Here is a 17,506-nt window from a genome sequence, read left to right on the forward strand (position 1 = left end):
GATGGATTAAAGACTTAAACATGAGACCTGGCACCATAAAAACCCTAGAAGAAAATCTAGGCAAAACCATCCAGGACATAGGAGTAGGCAAGGACTTCATGAACAAAACACCAAAAGCATTGGCAACAAAAGCCAAAATAGACAAATGGGACCTAATCAAACTCCACAGCTTCTGCAAGGCAAAAGAAACAGTCACTAGAGTGAATTGGCAGCCAACAGAATGGGAAAAAATGTTTGCAGTTTACCCATCTGACAAAAGGCTGATATCCAGAATTTACAAAGAACTCAAACAGATTTACAGGAAAAAAAAAAAACAAGCCCATTCAACAATGGGCAAAGGATATGAACAGACACTTTACAAAAGAAGACATATATGAGGCCAACAATCATATGAAAAAATGCTCATCATCACTGGTCATCAGAGAGATGCAAATCAAAACCACATTGAGATACCATCTCACGCCAGTTAGAATGGCGATCATTAAAAAATCTGGAGACAACAGATGCTGGAGAGGCTGTGGAGAAAAAGGAACACTTTTACACTGTTGGTGGGAGTGTAAATTAGTTCAACCATTGTGGAAGACAGTGTGGCGATTCCTCAAGGCCTTAGAAATAGAAATTCCATTTGACCCAGCAATCTCATTACTGGGTATATATCCAAAGGACTATACATCGTTCTACTATAAGGACACATGCACACGAATGTTCATTGCAGCACTGTTTCCAATAGCAAAGACCTGGTACCAATCCAAATGCCCACTGATGATAGACTGGACTGGGAAAATGTGGCACATATACACCATGGAATATTATGCAGTAATCAGAAATGATGAGTTCGTGTCATTTGTAGGGACATGGATGAATCTGGAGAACATCATTCTCAGCAAACTGACACAAGAACAGAAAATGAAACACCGCATATTCTCACTCATAGGCGGGTGATGAAAAATGAGAATACATGGACACAGGGAGGGGAGTACTAAACACTGGAGTTTATTGGGGGGATAAGGGGAGGGCCAGCATGGCGGGAGAGAGCTGGGGAGGGATAGCCTGGGGAGGAATGCCAAATGTGGGTGAAGGGGAGAAAGCAAGCAAAACACACTGCCATGTGTGTACCTATGCAACTGTCTTGCATGTTCTGCACATGTACCCCAAAACCTAAGATGCAATAAAAATTAAAAAAAAAAAAGTCGGTAATTACAAAGACGACAGGTGGATAAATTTACAATGATGGGAAGAAACTAACATAAAAAGGGTTAGAATACTCAAAATCAGAATGCCTCTCCCTCTACAGAGGATCACAGTTCCTCATCAACTAGGGAACAAGGCCTGATGGAGAACGAGTATGTTCCAATAACAGAATTAGGCTTCAGAAAGTGGATAATAAGAATCTTACGTGAGTTAAAAGAACATGTTCTAGCCCAATATAAAGAAACTAAGAACCTTGAAAAAAGGTTTGACAAAATCCTAACGAGAATAGACAATTTAGAGAGGAATATAAGTGAATTAATGGAACTGAAGAATACAATACAAGAACGCAGTGAAGTATGCACAGGTTTTAACACTTGAATTGATCAGGCAGAAGAAAGGACATCAGAGGTCAAAGATCAACTTAATGAAATGAAATGAGAAGACAAGACTAGAGAAGAAAAAGTAAAAAGGAGTGAGCAAAGTCTCCAAGAAATATGGGACTATGTGAAAAGACCTAATTTACGTTTGATAGGTGTACCTGAATGTCACGAAGAGAATGAATCCAAGCTGGAAAATATTCTTCAGGATATTATTCAGGAAAACTTTCCTAACCTAGTAAGGCAGGACAATACTCAACTCCAGGTAATACAGAGAACACCACAAAGATATTCCTCAAGTAGAGCAACCCCAAGGCACATAATCATTAGATTCACCAGGGTTGAAATAAAGGAGAAAATTCTAAAGGCAGCTACAGAGAAAGGGCAGGCTACCCATAAAGGGAAGCCTATCAGACTCTCTCAGCAGAAACAACAGATCTCTCAGCAGAAACCCTACCAACTAGAAGAGAGTGGGGGTCAATGTTCAATATCCTCAAAGAAAAGCATTTTCAACCCAGAATCTCATATCCAGCCAAACTAAGCTTTATAAATGAAGGAAAAATAAATTTTTTTGCAAACAAGCAAGCACTTAGAGATTTCATCACCACCAGGCCTGCTTTACAAGAGCTTCTGAAGGAAGCACTACACACAGAAAGGAACAACCAGTATTAGTCATCCCAAAAACTTACCAAAACGTAGAGTATCTCCATAATGAAGAATCTATATCAACTAATGGGCAAAATAGCCGGCTAGCATTAAATGACAATATTAAACTCATAAATATCAATATTAATCCTAAATTTAAATGGCTTAAACACCCCAATCAAAGACATAGATATGAAAACTGAATAAAAAGTCAAAACACATGGGCGCTCTGTATCCAGATCCATCTCATAAGCAAGGACACACAAAGACTCACCAATCAAATGGAGAGAAAAAAAAACGGGAGTTGTAACATTCGTCTCTGACAAAATAGACTTTAATAGTAACGAAGAGTAAAAGAAACAAAGGAAGACATTACATAATGATAAAAGGATCAATGCAACAATAGGAGTCAATGATCATAAATATATATGCACCCAATATAGGAGCACGCAGATACATAAGACAAGTTTTCAATGACTTATAAAGAGACTTGGACTCCTGCACAATAATAGCAGGAGACTTTGACGCCACATTGTTAATATTCGACGGATCAATGAGATAGAAAATTAACAGGGACATTTATGATTTGAACTCAGACCTGGAACAAGTAAACTCAGTGAATATTTACAGAATTCTTCACCCCAGGTCCACAGAACATACATTTTTTTTTAGTATCATATTACACCTATTTTGAAAGTGTCTGCATAAATGGAAGCAAATCACTCTTCAGCATTTCACAAATTTAAATGAAATATTGGTTGGCTGTTTGTTATTTTCTTTCCTTATTCCTTCCTGTCTCTGCTGTTAAGCACAATTATTGGTATAAAAGAGGTTTTTAATACCTACTTTTAGATTGCATTCCAAGCTCTGCAATAGAGCAAGACTCCTGTTCTCTCTCCCCCTTTTCTCTTTCTCTTTCTTTCATGAAAATAAGTAAATAAACAAATAAGTAAAATTAAGAGCTTCTGTTCGTGAAAAGACAACATTAGCAAAAAGGCAGACCACAGAGTGAGAAACATAATTGCAACACATATATCCAAAAAAAGGTTTGTTTACAGATATATAAAGAACACCTACTGATCAGCAAGAAGAAGGCGAAAAATCCAATTAAAAACAGGCAGAATATTTCGACTGGCATTTCTGAAAAGAGGACAAACAGGTATTTTTCAAAAAAGTCAATAAACATATGGAAAAGTTCTCAATTTATTATACATCCCAGAAATGCAAATTGAAATTTCAATGTGATCTAACTTCATACCATCCAGAATGACTGCAATTAAAGGGCCTGACCATACTGCTAGTCAAAGTGAACTTTTTACAACCACTTTAAAAACCCATTTGGCATTATCTAGAAAGCTGAATTAACATGTATCCTACAACCCAGTGATTCCATCCCTAAGTATGCACCCAACAGAGATATATGCACATATGCACCAAAAGATGTTGAAAAATATTTATAATGTTTCTTTTTTTGATGTTGTTTGAGATGGAGTCTCACTTTGTTGCCAAGGCTGGAGTGCAGTGGCACCATCTCGGCTCACTGCAATCTCCACCTCTCAGGTTCAAGCAATTCTGCCTCAGCCTCCTGAGTAGCTGGGATTACAGGCCTGCACCACCACACCCAGCTAATTTTTGTATGTTTAGTAGAGACGGGGTTTCACCATGTGGGTCAGACTGGTCTTGAACTCCTGACCTCATGATCAGCCTGCCTCAGCCTCCCAAAGTGCTGGGATTGCAGGTGCAGTGGCTCACTGCACCTGGCCTGTATCTCTTTATAACAGCCAAAAGGAAAACAACCCAAATGTCCATCAGCAGAAGAGAGAAAAATGGTGTAACATACAACATAGTAATAAGAATGAATGAACTACATTTACACTCAAAATGAGTGAATCTTACAAATACAATATTGAGTGAAAGAAGCTGGCCACAAATGAGTACATACTATATAATTCCATTTACATAAATTTCAAAAATAGTCAAAGCGTATCTATGATGTTAAAAGTGAAGACAGTGGTTATCTTGAGCTATGGATTGTGATAGAAAGGGATCCCAGAAGTGGCTTCCAGGTGCCACCTGGAAATACTCTATTTTTTAATCCATGTCATTTAATAAAAATCACCTGTCCTTTAATTTATAAAAATCATTGATTTGTGCATGATCTGCTTGTATGTTTTACTCCAAGAAAAACATTTAAAAAATTGTACCATATCGGGTATATCATTTTACTCCCTATGAGAAACAATTGTTAGTAAGTCTACAAGATTCTAAGTGCAGCATCCTTTAGACTGAGTTTCTACCTTTCCCTTATGAGTATTTTTGTGGGTTAGTCTTTATCCTTACTGCTTTATTAGAAGCATGAATATTTCATTGTTATATTTTCCCTAAGTGTTTAGTGCAGTGAATGTGAAACAGACCAGCTAGTGTATTTTTAAATTGAAGTATCCGAAATTCATCTACTGATTTTCTGCTGCTCTGAGATGTCACTGAGAATCGTGGAAAAACATTAGTTTTTCTTGATTTCAAAGTTCTCTGAGTACCTACTATGTAGTACCTCCTGCATAACCTACAAAGTTTCTAGTACAGAGCATCATGGGGGAGGTAGCAATAAAGAAAGACCAGAAGAAAACCTTCAGCAAGCCATTCTTCCCCTCGGTCCCTCCATTTCCTCATGAGTAAGTAAATATATGCCCACATCATGGGTTCCCATGAGAAGTCCAGGAAATAATGGATGTGAAAGTGTCTAGCACACAACAGGTTTCATTAATTATCACTAGATGTGGTAACACATTCTATCATTGTCTTCACAATATCACTGTGAGATAGGAGGCATCTCTATCCTCATCTTACATGGGAGGAAACAGTCTCAGAAACGTTAAGTAACTTCAACCATAAATTCATTTGATAAATACTTGTTGCATGCCTGTGGGCCAAGATGCATAGCTAGTGAGAAGCAGAATCCAAATTTGAATCAAGTGGTTTTTTTTGTTTTTTGTTTTTGTTTTTGAGAGAGTCTCGCTTCTTTGCCCAGGCTGGAGTGCAATGGCACAATCTCAGTTCACTGCAACCTCCACCTCCCAGGTTCAAGTGATTCTCCTGCCTCAGCACCCCCAAGTAACTAGGATTACAGGCACGTGCCAGCACACCCAGCTAATTTTTGTATTTTTAGTAGAGACGGGGTTTCATCATGTTTGCCAGGCTGGTCTCAAACTCCTGACCTCAAGTGATCCACTTGCTTTGGCCTTCCAAAGTGCTGGGATTATAGCCATGGGTATTTTAAGTTTAGTGAATCTTTCCACCAAACCACAACCATATTCACATTTGTATCCCCTGGGTCTAGCACACAGTAGATGCTCAATATGTTAATGATTTAATAGTGGGAATAAATATAATTTTTTGACTAGGTAGTATTCACAGAACAATTGCAATATGGTTCGCAAGTTAAAACTATATAAGGTTTCCAATGAAAAGTTTCCCTTTTACTTCTGTCTCCCACCTGCCCAGACCCCATCCCACTAGAGATGAGCACTGCTATTGTGTGTGCCAACCAGAGCTTCTGTATATGTCTGTGTGCGTGCAGGCGTTATTACCCCATCCCCACCCAAAAAGTAACATAGTTATACCCACTGTTCTATACTTTACTTTTTAAAAACCACTTAATAGGATGGGCGCAGTGGCTCACGCCTGTAATCCCAGCACTTTGGGAGGCCGAGGCGGGTGAATCACGAGGTCAACAGAGCGAGACCATCCTGGTTAACATGGTGAAACCCTGTCTCTACTAAAACATACAAAAAAAAAACTAGCTGGGCATGGTGGTGTGTGCCTGTAGTCCCAGCTACTTGGGAGGCTGAGGCAGGAGAATTGCCTGAACTCAATTCAGGCAATTGCAATAAGCCGAGATCGTGCCATTGCACTCCAGCTTGGGTAACAAGAGCGAAACTCCGTCTCAAAAAGAAAAAAAAAAAAAACAACACTTAATATATCTTGGAGATTTTCCTGTATTAGTACAGAGCAACTCTATTCTTTTTTACATAGCATTTCTTTGAAGACATGAACCATAATTTACTGGACATTTAGCTTGTTTCCAATCTTTTCTTATTACAAATCATACTGCAATGAATAAAAAATGTGAGTATTCTGTAAAATAAATTTCCAGAGGTAAAATTGCTTAGTCAGAGGGTATATGCCTCTGTAATTTTGATAAATAATGCCAACTGCCTTCTCTAAGGATTGTACCAATTTCTGCTCCCCAGCAATGTAAAAAAATGCCTATTTCCCCCACAGCTTGGCCAGAAGGTATTATTAATAACACCTTTAATAACACCTTTTGTCAACTTGATAAGTAAACTATACATTTTAGTGTAATTCTCATTTACATTTCTTTTATAATAAGTGAGGCTGCTTATCTTTTCATGTTTAGTAGTTGTTCGTTTTTTTCTTTTTCGGCATCTGTATTTGTTTTTCTACACATTTGTACGTCTTTTTCATATCAATATTCTAGGGCCTCTTTCCATATTAAGAAGTTTAGCTCTTTGTGCTGTGAGCTTCAAATATTTTTTCAATGATAATATTAAAAGAGGTGATATATGCAAAACACTGTTATTTTAGGAAGCAAGTAGAATGAGTTAGAGAAGTGAGAGCCACAGTGGGGGCACTGACCAGAAGGCTTCTATGGAATAAATTCTTACCAAACCACAGGGGCCTTCTCTAGGCTGTTGGGAATAGAGGTAAAAGGCCAAAATTATTACAAAGAAATAATTGGCAAGAGTTATTAATTAGCTCCAGGCACTGTGGTGCATGCCTGTAGTACCAGCTACTCGGGAGGCTGAGGCAGAGGATAAGTTGAGCTAGGAACTTGAGGCTGTAGTGTGCTATGATCCTATGATTGTGCCTGTTCATAGCTACTGCACTCCAGCCTGGGCAATACACTGAGCCCCCATTACAAAAAAAAAAGTTAGGCTGGGCGCAGTGGCTCATACCTGTAATCTCTGAACTTTGGGAGGCCAAGGCGGGTGGATCACTTGAGGTCAGGAGTTCGAGAACAGCTGGCCAACATGGTGAAACCCTGTTTCTACTAAAAATACAAAAAATTAGCTGGGTATGGTGGCGGGTGCCTGTAGTCCCCACTACTCAGGAGGCTGAGGCAGGAGAATCACTTGAACCCAGGAGGTGGAGGTTGCGGTAAGCCAAGTGGAGTGCGCCACTGCACTCCAGCCTGGGTAACAGAGCAAGACTCCGTTTCAAAAAAAAAAAAAAAAAAAGAGAAGAAAAAGAAAAAGAGGTAATCATTAGCAATAACAATTACGATAACATTAGCTATACTTGATTTAGAAGTAACTACATGCCAACTACTATGCTAAGTGCTTCACAAGCTTTAAGCCATGAGCTGATACTATTGTTGCCCCCATTTCACAAATGAGAAAAGTGGGTTTACCAATTAAGAAACTCACTCAAGTTCAGATGAGATTTAAGTGGCAGAACCAAAGCTAACCCCGGGTCTGTCTGACCCCTGCTCCTTGGCAGAGTGGAGGAGAAGGATCAAAGGTCTTCAGCTGGAGTGCCTGAGTAATTGCCTGGCTACACGACAGAGGTCAAAGCCAGAGAACAGCTGCCTTTGGCTGGAGGGACATACTCAGTTTTAGGCACACTGAGCATTTTTCAAAGCTCATTCTTATCCATGACCTCTCTTCCTCTAGTGTCTCTGTGACTCTAAGAGGGGAGTATCCCTATTTTACTAGTGAGAAGACTCAGGTACCACAAACTAAACAACCAATTGCAGCTCTGATGTTCTATTCCCTAGGAAACCTTCCCTGACACCCAGCATAGGTCAGGTTCCCTGGTTATATGTGCCTTACAGCACCCTCTCCTTCCTGGAATTTGTCACAGTTGGTAATTATTCATTTCTGTTATTGCTGTTGAATACCTGTTGCTCTATAGACTCTAAGATCTATATCTGGTTTTGCTTTGTTTTGTTCTTAGTTTGGGGCCTGGCACTCAGTACTTATTGAATGAATGAACGAACTCCTTTGGCCTTTCATCTTTATATTAATCATCAAGCTCCCCATAGGCTAAATAAATATAATTCCCTGGATGTTGGTCATACTATAAACAATTTTAGAATTCAAATTTCCTCAAGTCCACAACCAGGCTTCACTTAAACTTTTATTTTATTTTTATTTATTTATTTATTTATTTGAGATGGAGTCTCCCTCTGTCACCCAGGCTGGAGTACAGTGTTGTAATCTCAGCTCACTGTAACCTCTGCCTCCGGGGTTCAAGCGATTCTCCCGTCTCAGCCTCCCAAGTAGCTGGTATTACAGGCATGTGCCACAAAGACAGGCTAATTTCTGTATTTTTAGTAGAGAAGAGGTTTCACCAGGTTGGCCAGGCTGGTCTTAAACTCCTGACCTCAAATGATCCACTTGCCTCATCTCCCAAAGTGCTGGGATTACAGGTGTGAACCATCATGCCTAACCACACTTAAACTTTTAAATATGGAAACCCTGGGTTACTTTGCCAAAGAGACACGTGAAAGGACAAAATAACGATGACTTCCGAGCAGCACAAGACGCTTGTCAGGGAGCACTCAACCTGGAGTTGATTCCTTCCTGCCACAGTCATTGCTTGAGTCCCATCCCATAACAGCACTAGTTTACAGGCAGCTGAGGTAGGCATTAGATGAAATGCATTTTAACAAAGAACAATCCCTAAAGTTCTTGCTTTGCCAAGCCCTAACGGTAACAGGTAAGGAATAACAGGTGCTTAAGCTATCACCAAGGAAGACCAATCAGAAAAGCTGAACTTGAACAATCCCAGAACGAAAGATTGAGAATTCCCTGAAGTTAATAAATCATAACTACTGATACAAAGAGTTGGCCACTCTGATATAGACCAGAAAGGCAAAATTCTGCAATTATTTTCAGAAGCCTTACCCTAAAGAGGTAGTCATGAACTTGGTGCCCAGTCTACTAGGCAGGGAAGTCAACTCAGTTTCCAGAACGCCCGTGTGATAGCTGCATCCTCACTACCACACTGGCCAGAGAAATCGTCTGAGAACTATGGCTTACTGATCCTCAGTAAATATTATAGAATACATAATGAGAGAGCGAAAAAAAGATGAAGTTCTTGACAACACAGGCTCATTTTCTGTGCAAAGTACACCTCAACCTGATTGTCTATATTTAAATCACCCATTTCAGCACTTACTCTTATCACCAAACTCTGGACCCTGTTTCCCATTTACTTCCTCAGTCTGATTACTAGCTTTTTTCATCACTTGGTTTCTTAATTCAACAACTGGAAAGAAATACCCCAAAATGTCTCTGGATAGGAATTCTAGATGACTTAATTTTCTTATGTACACAGCTTTGCTTTCCAGTTTTTCCTTACAGTAAATGTGTGTGTGTGTGTGTGTGTGTATACACATATATATGTATGTATTTAAATTTTTTTAAATTTATTTTTTAGACAGAGTCTCACTCTATCACTTAGGCTAGAGTGCAGTGGAGCCATCAAAGCTCACTGCAGCCTCCATCTTCTGGGTTCAAGCGATTCTCCTGTCTCAGCCTCCTGAGTAGCTGGAATTACGGGTACATGCCACCACACCTGGCTAAGGTTTTTTTTTTTGTATTTTTAGTAGAGACAGGGTTTCAACACGTTGACCAGGCTGCTTTCAAACTCCTGACCTCGGGTGATCTGCTCACCTTGGCCTCCCAAAGTGCTGGGATTACAGGCGTGAGCCACTGTGCCTGGCCAGCATATATTATTTTCATAATGTAAAATGTTACTTAAAAATAAATTCAAAAACATATTTCAAAAATATAAACAAAGTTTTAAAAATTCATTGAGCGTCTACCATATGGAAGGCATCACTAGCTCTGGGTGATGAAGGTGATCACATTACCAGGACTTTCATCCTAGCGGGGAGCATGGCATGGATCTGGAGGGAGGGAAGGATGGGCTGCAGTGGAGCTCCCAGTGCTGTGAGAACACAGAGAAGGGAGAGACTAAAAGTGCCGGGGGCCAGACTGGATGGCTCACACCTGTAATACTAGCACTTTGGGAGGTTAAGAGGGGTGGAACACCTGAGGTCAGGGGTTTGAGACCAGCCTGGTCAACATGGTGAAACCCATCTCTACTAAAAATACAAAAAATAGCGCTCTATTTGGCAGCAAGTATACTAAAAAAATACAAAAATTAGCCAGGTGTAGTGGAATATGTCTATAGTCCCAGCCACTCAGGAGGCTGAGGCAGAAGAATTGCTTGAACCTGGGAGGCGGAGGTCGCAGTGAGCTGAGATCGCACCATTGCACCAGCCTAGGCAACAAGAGCAAAACCACATCTCAAAAAAAAAAAAAAGTGTTGGAAACAGACTCTTGATTCTGGTGATGCCTGTGAAAATAAAAGAAAATAAAGAAGAGGGAGGAGATGAAGGGGGGCAGGGAGCCTGATTATGGAAATGAAGAGAGAGGAAACAAATGTATGTAAAATCTAGTGGCAGTGGCCACCTGACTGCTTTCTTGGGTTATGACTGGAAAAGGCTCAGTTTAGATGCTTTGGGCTGCCCCAGGGATGGGGGTGGATGGGTGATGATGAGCTGTGCCACCTTGTTCCATCGCAGGACGAATGCAGGTGGTTGAGGAAAATGCAGGGAACATGAAGCATCTATGCTTCACCAGCACCCCCATACAGAAGGAGCCAGACTGACAGAAAAATCTGACTTGGTTGGATGTACTAATTCAATCTCTAAGAGCAAAGTTAGCCTTCCAGGGGTTCACTCTCCTGTCCATATGAAGATAAACATCCTGAAATGCTCATGGTCACATCATTTACAGAAAATCTGTAGATAAATGATTTAATTATAGCACATCTATACTTGGCATGCACTCTGCAGCTGATAAGAATGAGATAATTCCATAGGTACTGACAGAAAGATGGCTGTGAAATGTTAAATGAAAATACAAGTTGCCCTTTTCATGTGAAAATTACAGACATCTGTAATTGCGTGCATTTGTGTGGGATTATGTACAAGTGTCTGGAGGAATCTCTTCCCATCAAACTGTTTGAGAAGTCAAGTTGACTGGTGAGCACAAAAGGATGTACCTTTTCTTTCACGTTATTGTAAACTGACTTTTTTTCTTATGATCACTAATTGCTTTTATTTTGTTTTATAATCTACATAGTGCTTACTATGTGTCTGGCACTGTTCTAGGAGTCCTATGTACATTAACTCATTTGATTTTGACAATAATCCTGTGAGGTGGTTTTCCCCTTTTACAGGTGAGGACATGGTCCTTGCCCAGGTCACATAGCAGTATGTAAAGGAGTTGAGCGCTGAACCCAGGCCATCTGGCTCAGACTTTGTGCTCTTAATCACCAGGATTCAGTGCCTCAAAAAGATTAAATAAACAAATAGCACTGCTTTTAGAATCAGACACATCTGCATTTGAATCCCAAATTTTGGAAATTAGCTGTACAATTCCTAGCAAGTGTCTAACTTCCAGATCAGTTTCCTCATATGTAAAATGAGGATAATAGTTACATACCTCATGATGCTTTGGGAAAATTACAAAAAACATGTTTAGTGCCAGGCACTTAGTGAGCACTTGATAAATGCAGACTCTTTTATCTATTGAGATTAAATTACTAGCCCTTTAATGTATATTGGTTTTACAGGTCGTTTTCTTGACTTGTTGCCTGACATTATTGGGTGCTTCGAGAGTGAATGGAAAGGGGGTACTTGGGAAAAAGGGGAATCTGAGAAAGTAGAAAATGCTAAATTGACACTTCTGTTTCACAGTTTTGCCTAAAGTCAGTCCAATTAAGCCAACAAAGCTGATAATATGTATTTGAGTTTCAGAGTCATTCTGGAGTAAAATGTCATTATACTCATTCTTAGGAGGAGAATATGGAGGCTCAGGGATTATCCAAGACCACCAAGCAAATTACACAGCAGAGCCAGGAAAGTGAGACGTTCTAATTCCACATCCCATCCTCTTTCCACAATACCTACTGCCTGAGCTGGTGTGGGGCTATCAGGGTGGGAAGTGGTGACTTCAGCCTCTCAGAAGGAAAGCATTATAGAAATGATAGTGGTAATGGTCCCACTGGGGGAACCGCCTCCCATTACTTCACAGGCTGCTGTTGCTGAGTGGGGAAAATGGTCTCCTCTGCACTTCAGAGCTAAATCAACACAAGGGCAAGTATGACAGACACACCCCTTTCCTGTGGGGTACACACAGCCCGTGGTCACATTACTGCCCCTTTCTCTTGGCTGTTTAAGGTGCTTATTTTTACAGCAGTTATCACTCTACAAAGCAGGACGCAATCCACCCTGCAGGAGACAGGTGGCCTCAGCAGGCAGGTGGCTGCCAGCGGGTGGTGGGAGGGGCCAGAGTGGATACTTGGTTTTTGCTCCCAGCTCAGCAGCCTCCTGCTTGTGCCTGTTCCTTCCTCTTTTTCCACCCAGGAGCACAGGGGGCAGGCAAAGCCCAGAAAGGAGTGTCCATTTGTGAGGCTCTGACCAGCAGCCCATTTCTCAGGCTCAGTCAATCCCTGCAAAGTAAGGGTTATTACCCCATTCTCCAGGAAAAAAAAAAATTCAAATGGAAATGAATAAGACAGACCCAGAGTTCTCAGCCTTTTTTCCAATAAGACATGAATAGGTCCAATTTACTCCCACGTGAGTGGCAGGGGTGTACAACCCCACACCATTCTCTTTCACTAAGAGCCCTTTTGCTGCTACAATGTGGACAACTCCGAAAGCTGGAGTTCCTTACACTACTCTCTCTACTTTTGTGTATGGTTGAAAAATGCCGTGATGAAAAATTAAATAATGTTTCTAAAATCCCTTTGGAATGCAAGTGAGTGAAAGTATTGCTATGATAGAGACAATCTAGGGACGGCCAGTTTGTTTTTGAAATAAGTGATTTACAACTTGCAGCCCTGCGTTACTAGGAATGAAGTGCTGGCTGCACAGCTCGGCGTCCAACGTAGGAGCAGCTGGCACAGCAGGCGGAGGGCTGCGAGAGGCTGCCAGTTTGGCCCTTTCCTCTCTGGTTCCTTCCTCACAACAACCCCCTCCCCAATGCACACACAGGTGCTGTGGAGCACTCCTCTTGTGTGGTAACCATTTGGAACTGCTTTTAGTGGTGCTGTTGACAGTACTGAGGTTTCCAAATATCTTCCAAATGGTAAGAATACTTTCCAAATAGTAACACAGTCAAGCATAAAGAGTCACACAAGAATTGGCCTAGGTGTCTGCAAAGAGGAACAGAGTACTGAAGGTTCTGGTGGAGGAAATGTAACCTAAATATGAATCATAACAGCTAGGCTTATCAGCCCAGGGCTAAGAACTTTGCATGCATCATCTGAGTTAATCCTTTCAGCAACGCAGAGAGGTGGGGGTTATTAAGCGCTTTTTATAGAAGAGAAAAGGGAAGCATAAAAAGGCAGAGTCACCAGCCAAGTTCACAGAGCTGGGATGTGGAGCTCCCTAAACTGGCCTCCCTGACTCCACTGCCCACTTCACCTCCCAGTGTGAACCCTTGTTCCTTGGAGTGAGTGGGAGAGTTTGGGGTTGATTGCTTGAGCGTGGTGTGGAATGGCACAGTGAGTCTTAAGAGAAGCAAGCAATCTGGGTGAGGTAACCTTAGCCCAGTGCCTGGTACTTGCTAGGCATTCCATAGATATTTGTGATTTTGAACAGAGTTTCAGACATAGGGTCGGGCATGTGGGGGTCTCAAGCAGGTCAGAAACCACAGTCAAGCCTCCACACACATTTGAATTTTCCCCATGGCAGGAACCACATAGATGGTTCACAGGGGTGATCCTGGAGTCCTAGCCCCATCCTGGGGCTGTAGAGCAGCTGCCTCTCCAATGCCTGGAGCTTGTCATAAATGCCAAATCTCAGCCCCACCCTAAGGCACTGACTCAGAATCCACATTTTAACAAGCCTCCCAGTGACTTGTGTGAGAGGCACTGCTTCAGCTCAGCAGCCTTCCTGCAAAGGAACAAGCCAGCAGTCATCCCCCCATCCAGAACCGGGAAATTTCCTTTTCCTGTACTAGGCTTAGGGAACAGCACTTTGGGGGCTAAGCCCTCGTGCTACCCTAACCTCCTTGTCACAAAACCTTCCATACGGCTGTGGGAGGCAAACTTCTCAGTTGTCAGCATTTCCAGGAAGAGCGAACCCTTGAGTGATCTCCATGTGACCTCGTCTGTCTCAGGTTCATGAACACGAAGGTGAGAGCAGCTTTTCCTCACAGCATGACCAGGCAGTGACAAACATGCCACACGGAAGGAAATGAGTGAACAATCCTCGCATACTCTGTAGTGAGTCATTGACCTTTCTTGTGGACTGTGTACTAGATGATTCTGGTTTCTGTTTCTTATTTCAGAATAGATTGATAATGAACACACAGTGTCTCCCAAAACGCAAGGTGCTGGGGACAACAGATCAGATGGTCCTTTAACACACTTTATACAAAACTAGTATTATACTATTACCACCTTGGTAACACAGTTAAAATAGAGGACAGGTAAGGCGCCTCTGTAAACAAAGACTGCTGTGATTTTGGTAACTAGTAGGGGACAGAAACACAGGAGTAGCTCCAGGGACCCTCTCCTCCTGTGCTCCCCTCCCACTGTCCATCTCCCAGCTGCTCTGGTCTCTCAGTGTGGAGTGGAGCTAATAGTGGCCTCCACCACCAAGGCTCTGACTCTTGCTCAAGCCCCTGGGCACCTACTCTTGGCACTCTATGTGCTTTGCCCACCCAATCCTCACAACAGCTCTTTGAGGCAGGTATTATTATCCCTCTTTTATAGATGAGGAAATTGAGGCTCAAAGAGAGGCGAAGTTGCTCAAGGTTGCATGTCTAGGGCATATCAGAAGATGAGAATACAAATCTGACCAGGATTCTAAAGCCCGTGTCATTCCCTCCACTCCTGGTTGCTTCAGCCTCGCCCAGCTCCTGGTGGAATTTCCAGTGAGGGATGCTCACAGAGCACAGGGTGGGGAGCTTCCCTGACACGTGGAAATCACATCACACTGGTGGCTGGCAGCTCCACTTCCATGTCAATCTGGTGCCAGATCCAGGATCCTGAGATGCCCTGTGTGAATCATCAAGGGACAAAAAGAAGATTTTCCAGGGACTGATGCCCTCCCAGCCACCATGGGATCCCGGCTACTGTGACTGAGCCCAGTCATGACCCCAGAGTGCTTCACATCACATCATTCTTGCTCAGCATCCAAAATGTGAGTCCTCTGGTCATGAATTCTCTCCACCACTTCACTCTTCATGGCTCTCCTTGTCCCTTCCTCTTTCTTCTCCCTACTCCTTTCTTTTCCAAACCGCTCATCCATTCTTCTCTATAGTCCCCTTCTCCATACTTGGAGGCCTATGCCTTCCTAATATCAACCTTCTTCGTCTTTCCTGATTGTCAGAATCGCCTGATCAAAAGAATCATGCAAACCCCCTGGCTCCTGTCCCAGAGGTCTGAGTTGGAGAAATCCAAGTGAGACCTGGAGGCCCATGTTTAACAAGAGCCCATGTGTCCTTATGATCAAACATTTGGGGAAAAAAATCCTGAACCTTACTCTTCCTGTTGTCATCCACCAAACACTGTTCCTAATTCACCCTACACATGGCTGGGGTTCTCAAAGCTACCTACTCCTGTCCAGTGACAGCACCTCCAATGTCCAGCCTCACAGTAAAATGACCTCCCAACTTCAGTCACCTTCACCTGTGCGCCACCTCAGCCTACTCTCTTGCCCACCTGAGTCTCATTATTGCCTTGGACTGCTCCTCTCGTGATAAGTTCACGCCAACAGCCTCTTTCTGCTCACATTCCCCTCGCCCTCCCGCATTCCTGCTCCCTGGCACCTGGCCCTTGAGCATAATCCTTTCATGCATCAACATCATTTTTGTCTATCAGGCCCCTCCTGGGCTTTCTTCTTCCTTCCCACCCATGGTTAATCACACGAGCTAGTTTGTTGCCAGTCCGGACCCATCTCTTTCTGTTGTACTTAGTACACAGCAATGTTCAGATTAATTCATTCCATCTTCTCTGAGATCTTCAGAGAAACCCCACAACCCTGCAGGCTCACCCCACCACAAATCTAGGGTAAGCTCAACTTCATCTAGAATTATAGCCCATGAAGGCATCAGCTCCCACTCCCACCCTCTCCCCTCCTACAGTGAAACTGGCATCACTGTCATCCTCTCCACCTGTCTCTTCACTGTCTCCCTCCTGTGGTTCAGTAGAAACACACCCAGTATGTCCTTGCTGCCATCCATCCAAATCCCATCCCACTCTATCGATCACCCTCTTTCTCTGTATCTTTAACGCCTCCCTCTCAGCTGGCTGTTCCAGCTCGGCCAATTCAGCTGCTCAAATTTCCCTTGCCCTGATAGCTTGCTTGATTTTATGCCCCCATCTACCATCTTTATCCAATCTCGTCTTCATTTCACCAAAGGCTCTGTAATTCTCTGCAGCCACCCCTGCCTCAGCCCCTCCTCTGAAATTGCTCTCCCTGAGGTTGATAATGACTTCCTCAGTGCATGATCCTGTGGACAGGATTCAGAACTCGTGTTACTTGGCTTTTCTGCTATATTTGACATTGTTGACTGCTTCCTCTTTTGTGAATCTTTCAGCTCTTGTGACCTCTGAGACACTGTTTTATCCTGACTCATTTGCTACCTCTCCGACAGTTTCTAGTCTATCTTCCTGTGTGTTGTCTTTCTCCAACCACTTTGAAAATGAGTGTATCCAGGTCCTGCACTTTGTCTACTCAGCCTGGTTATCACACGCACTTCCACAATAGAATGCAACCTGATGCTGCTGCTTTTTTTTTTTTTTCTTGAGACAGGGTCTGTCTCCAGTCTGGAGTGCAGTGGTGAGATCAAAGCTCACTGTAGGCCAGGTGCAGTGGCTGGGGCCTGTAATCCCAGCACTTTGGGAAACTGAGGTGGGTGGATTACTTGAGGTCAGGAGTTCGAGACCAATCTGGACAACAGTGTGAAACCCCATCTCTACTAAAAATACAGAAAATTAGCTGGGCGTAGTGGCAGGTGCCTGTAATCCCAGCTACTTGAGGGTTGAGGCAGGAGAATCGCTTCAACCCTGGGGGCAGATGTTGCAGTGAGCTAAGATCGTGCCATTATACTCTAGCCTGGGCAACAAGAGGGAAACTTTGTCTGAAATATAAAATTAGAAAAAAGCTCACTGCAGCTTTGACCTCCCATGCTCAAGTGGCCTCAGCCTCCTGAGTAGATGGAAATATAGGCATGAGCCAC

At 42.6% G+C, this 17,506-nt stretch overlaps 1 protein-coding gene across 46 annotated transcripts in view; it reads right to left on the reverse strand.

Annotated features, from left to right (window-relative positions):
* BCAR3 (BCAR3 adaptor protein, NSP family member) overlaps window positions 1-17,506 on the reverse strand; it is a 314,925-nt gene that overhangs the window by 144,473 nt on the left and 152,946 nt on the right. For 14 of the 46 annotated variants that reach the window (XM_078332534.1, XM_078332525.1, XM_078332532.1 and 11 more), the window contains one exon: window positions 3,291-3,353. The exons of the other annotated variants lie outside the window; for them this stretch is intronic. In XM_078332534.1, the coding sequence (XP_078188660.1) occupies window positions 3,291-3,353 (63 nt within the window). The remainder of the gene's footprint in view (window positions 1-3,290; window positions 3,354-17,506) is intronic. 46 annotated transcript variants of the gene reach the window in all.

Source organism: Callithrix jacchus, chromosome 7 (assembly GCF_049354715.1).
Source record: "Callithrix jacchus isolate 240 chromosome 7, calJac240_pri, whole genome shotgun sequence".
Taxonomy (NCBI): domain Eukaryota; kingdom Metazoa; phylum Chordata; class Mammalia; order Primates; family Cebidae; genus Callithrix; species Callithrix jacchus.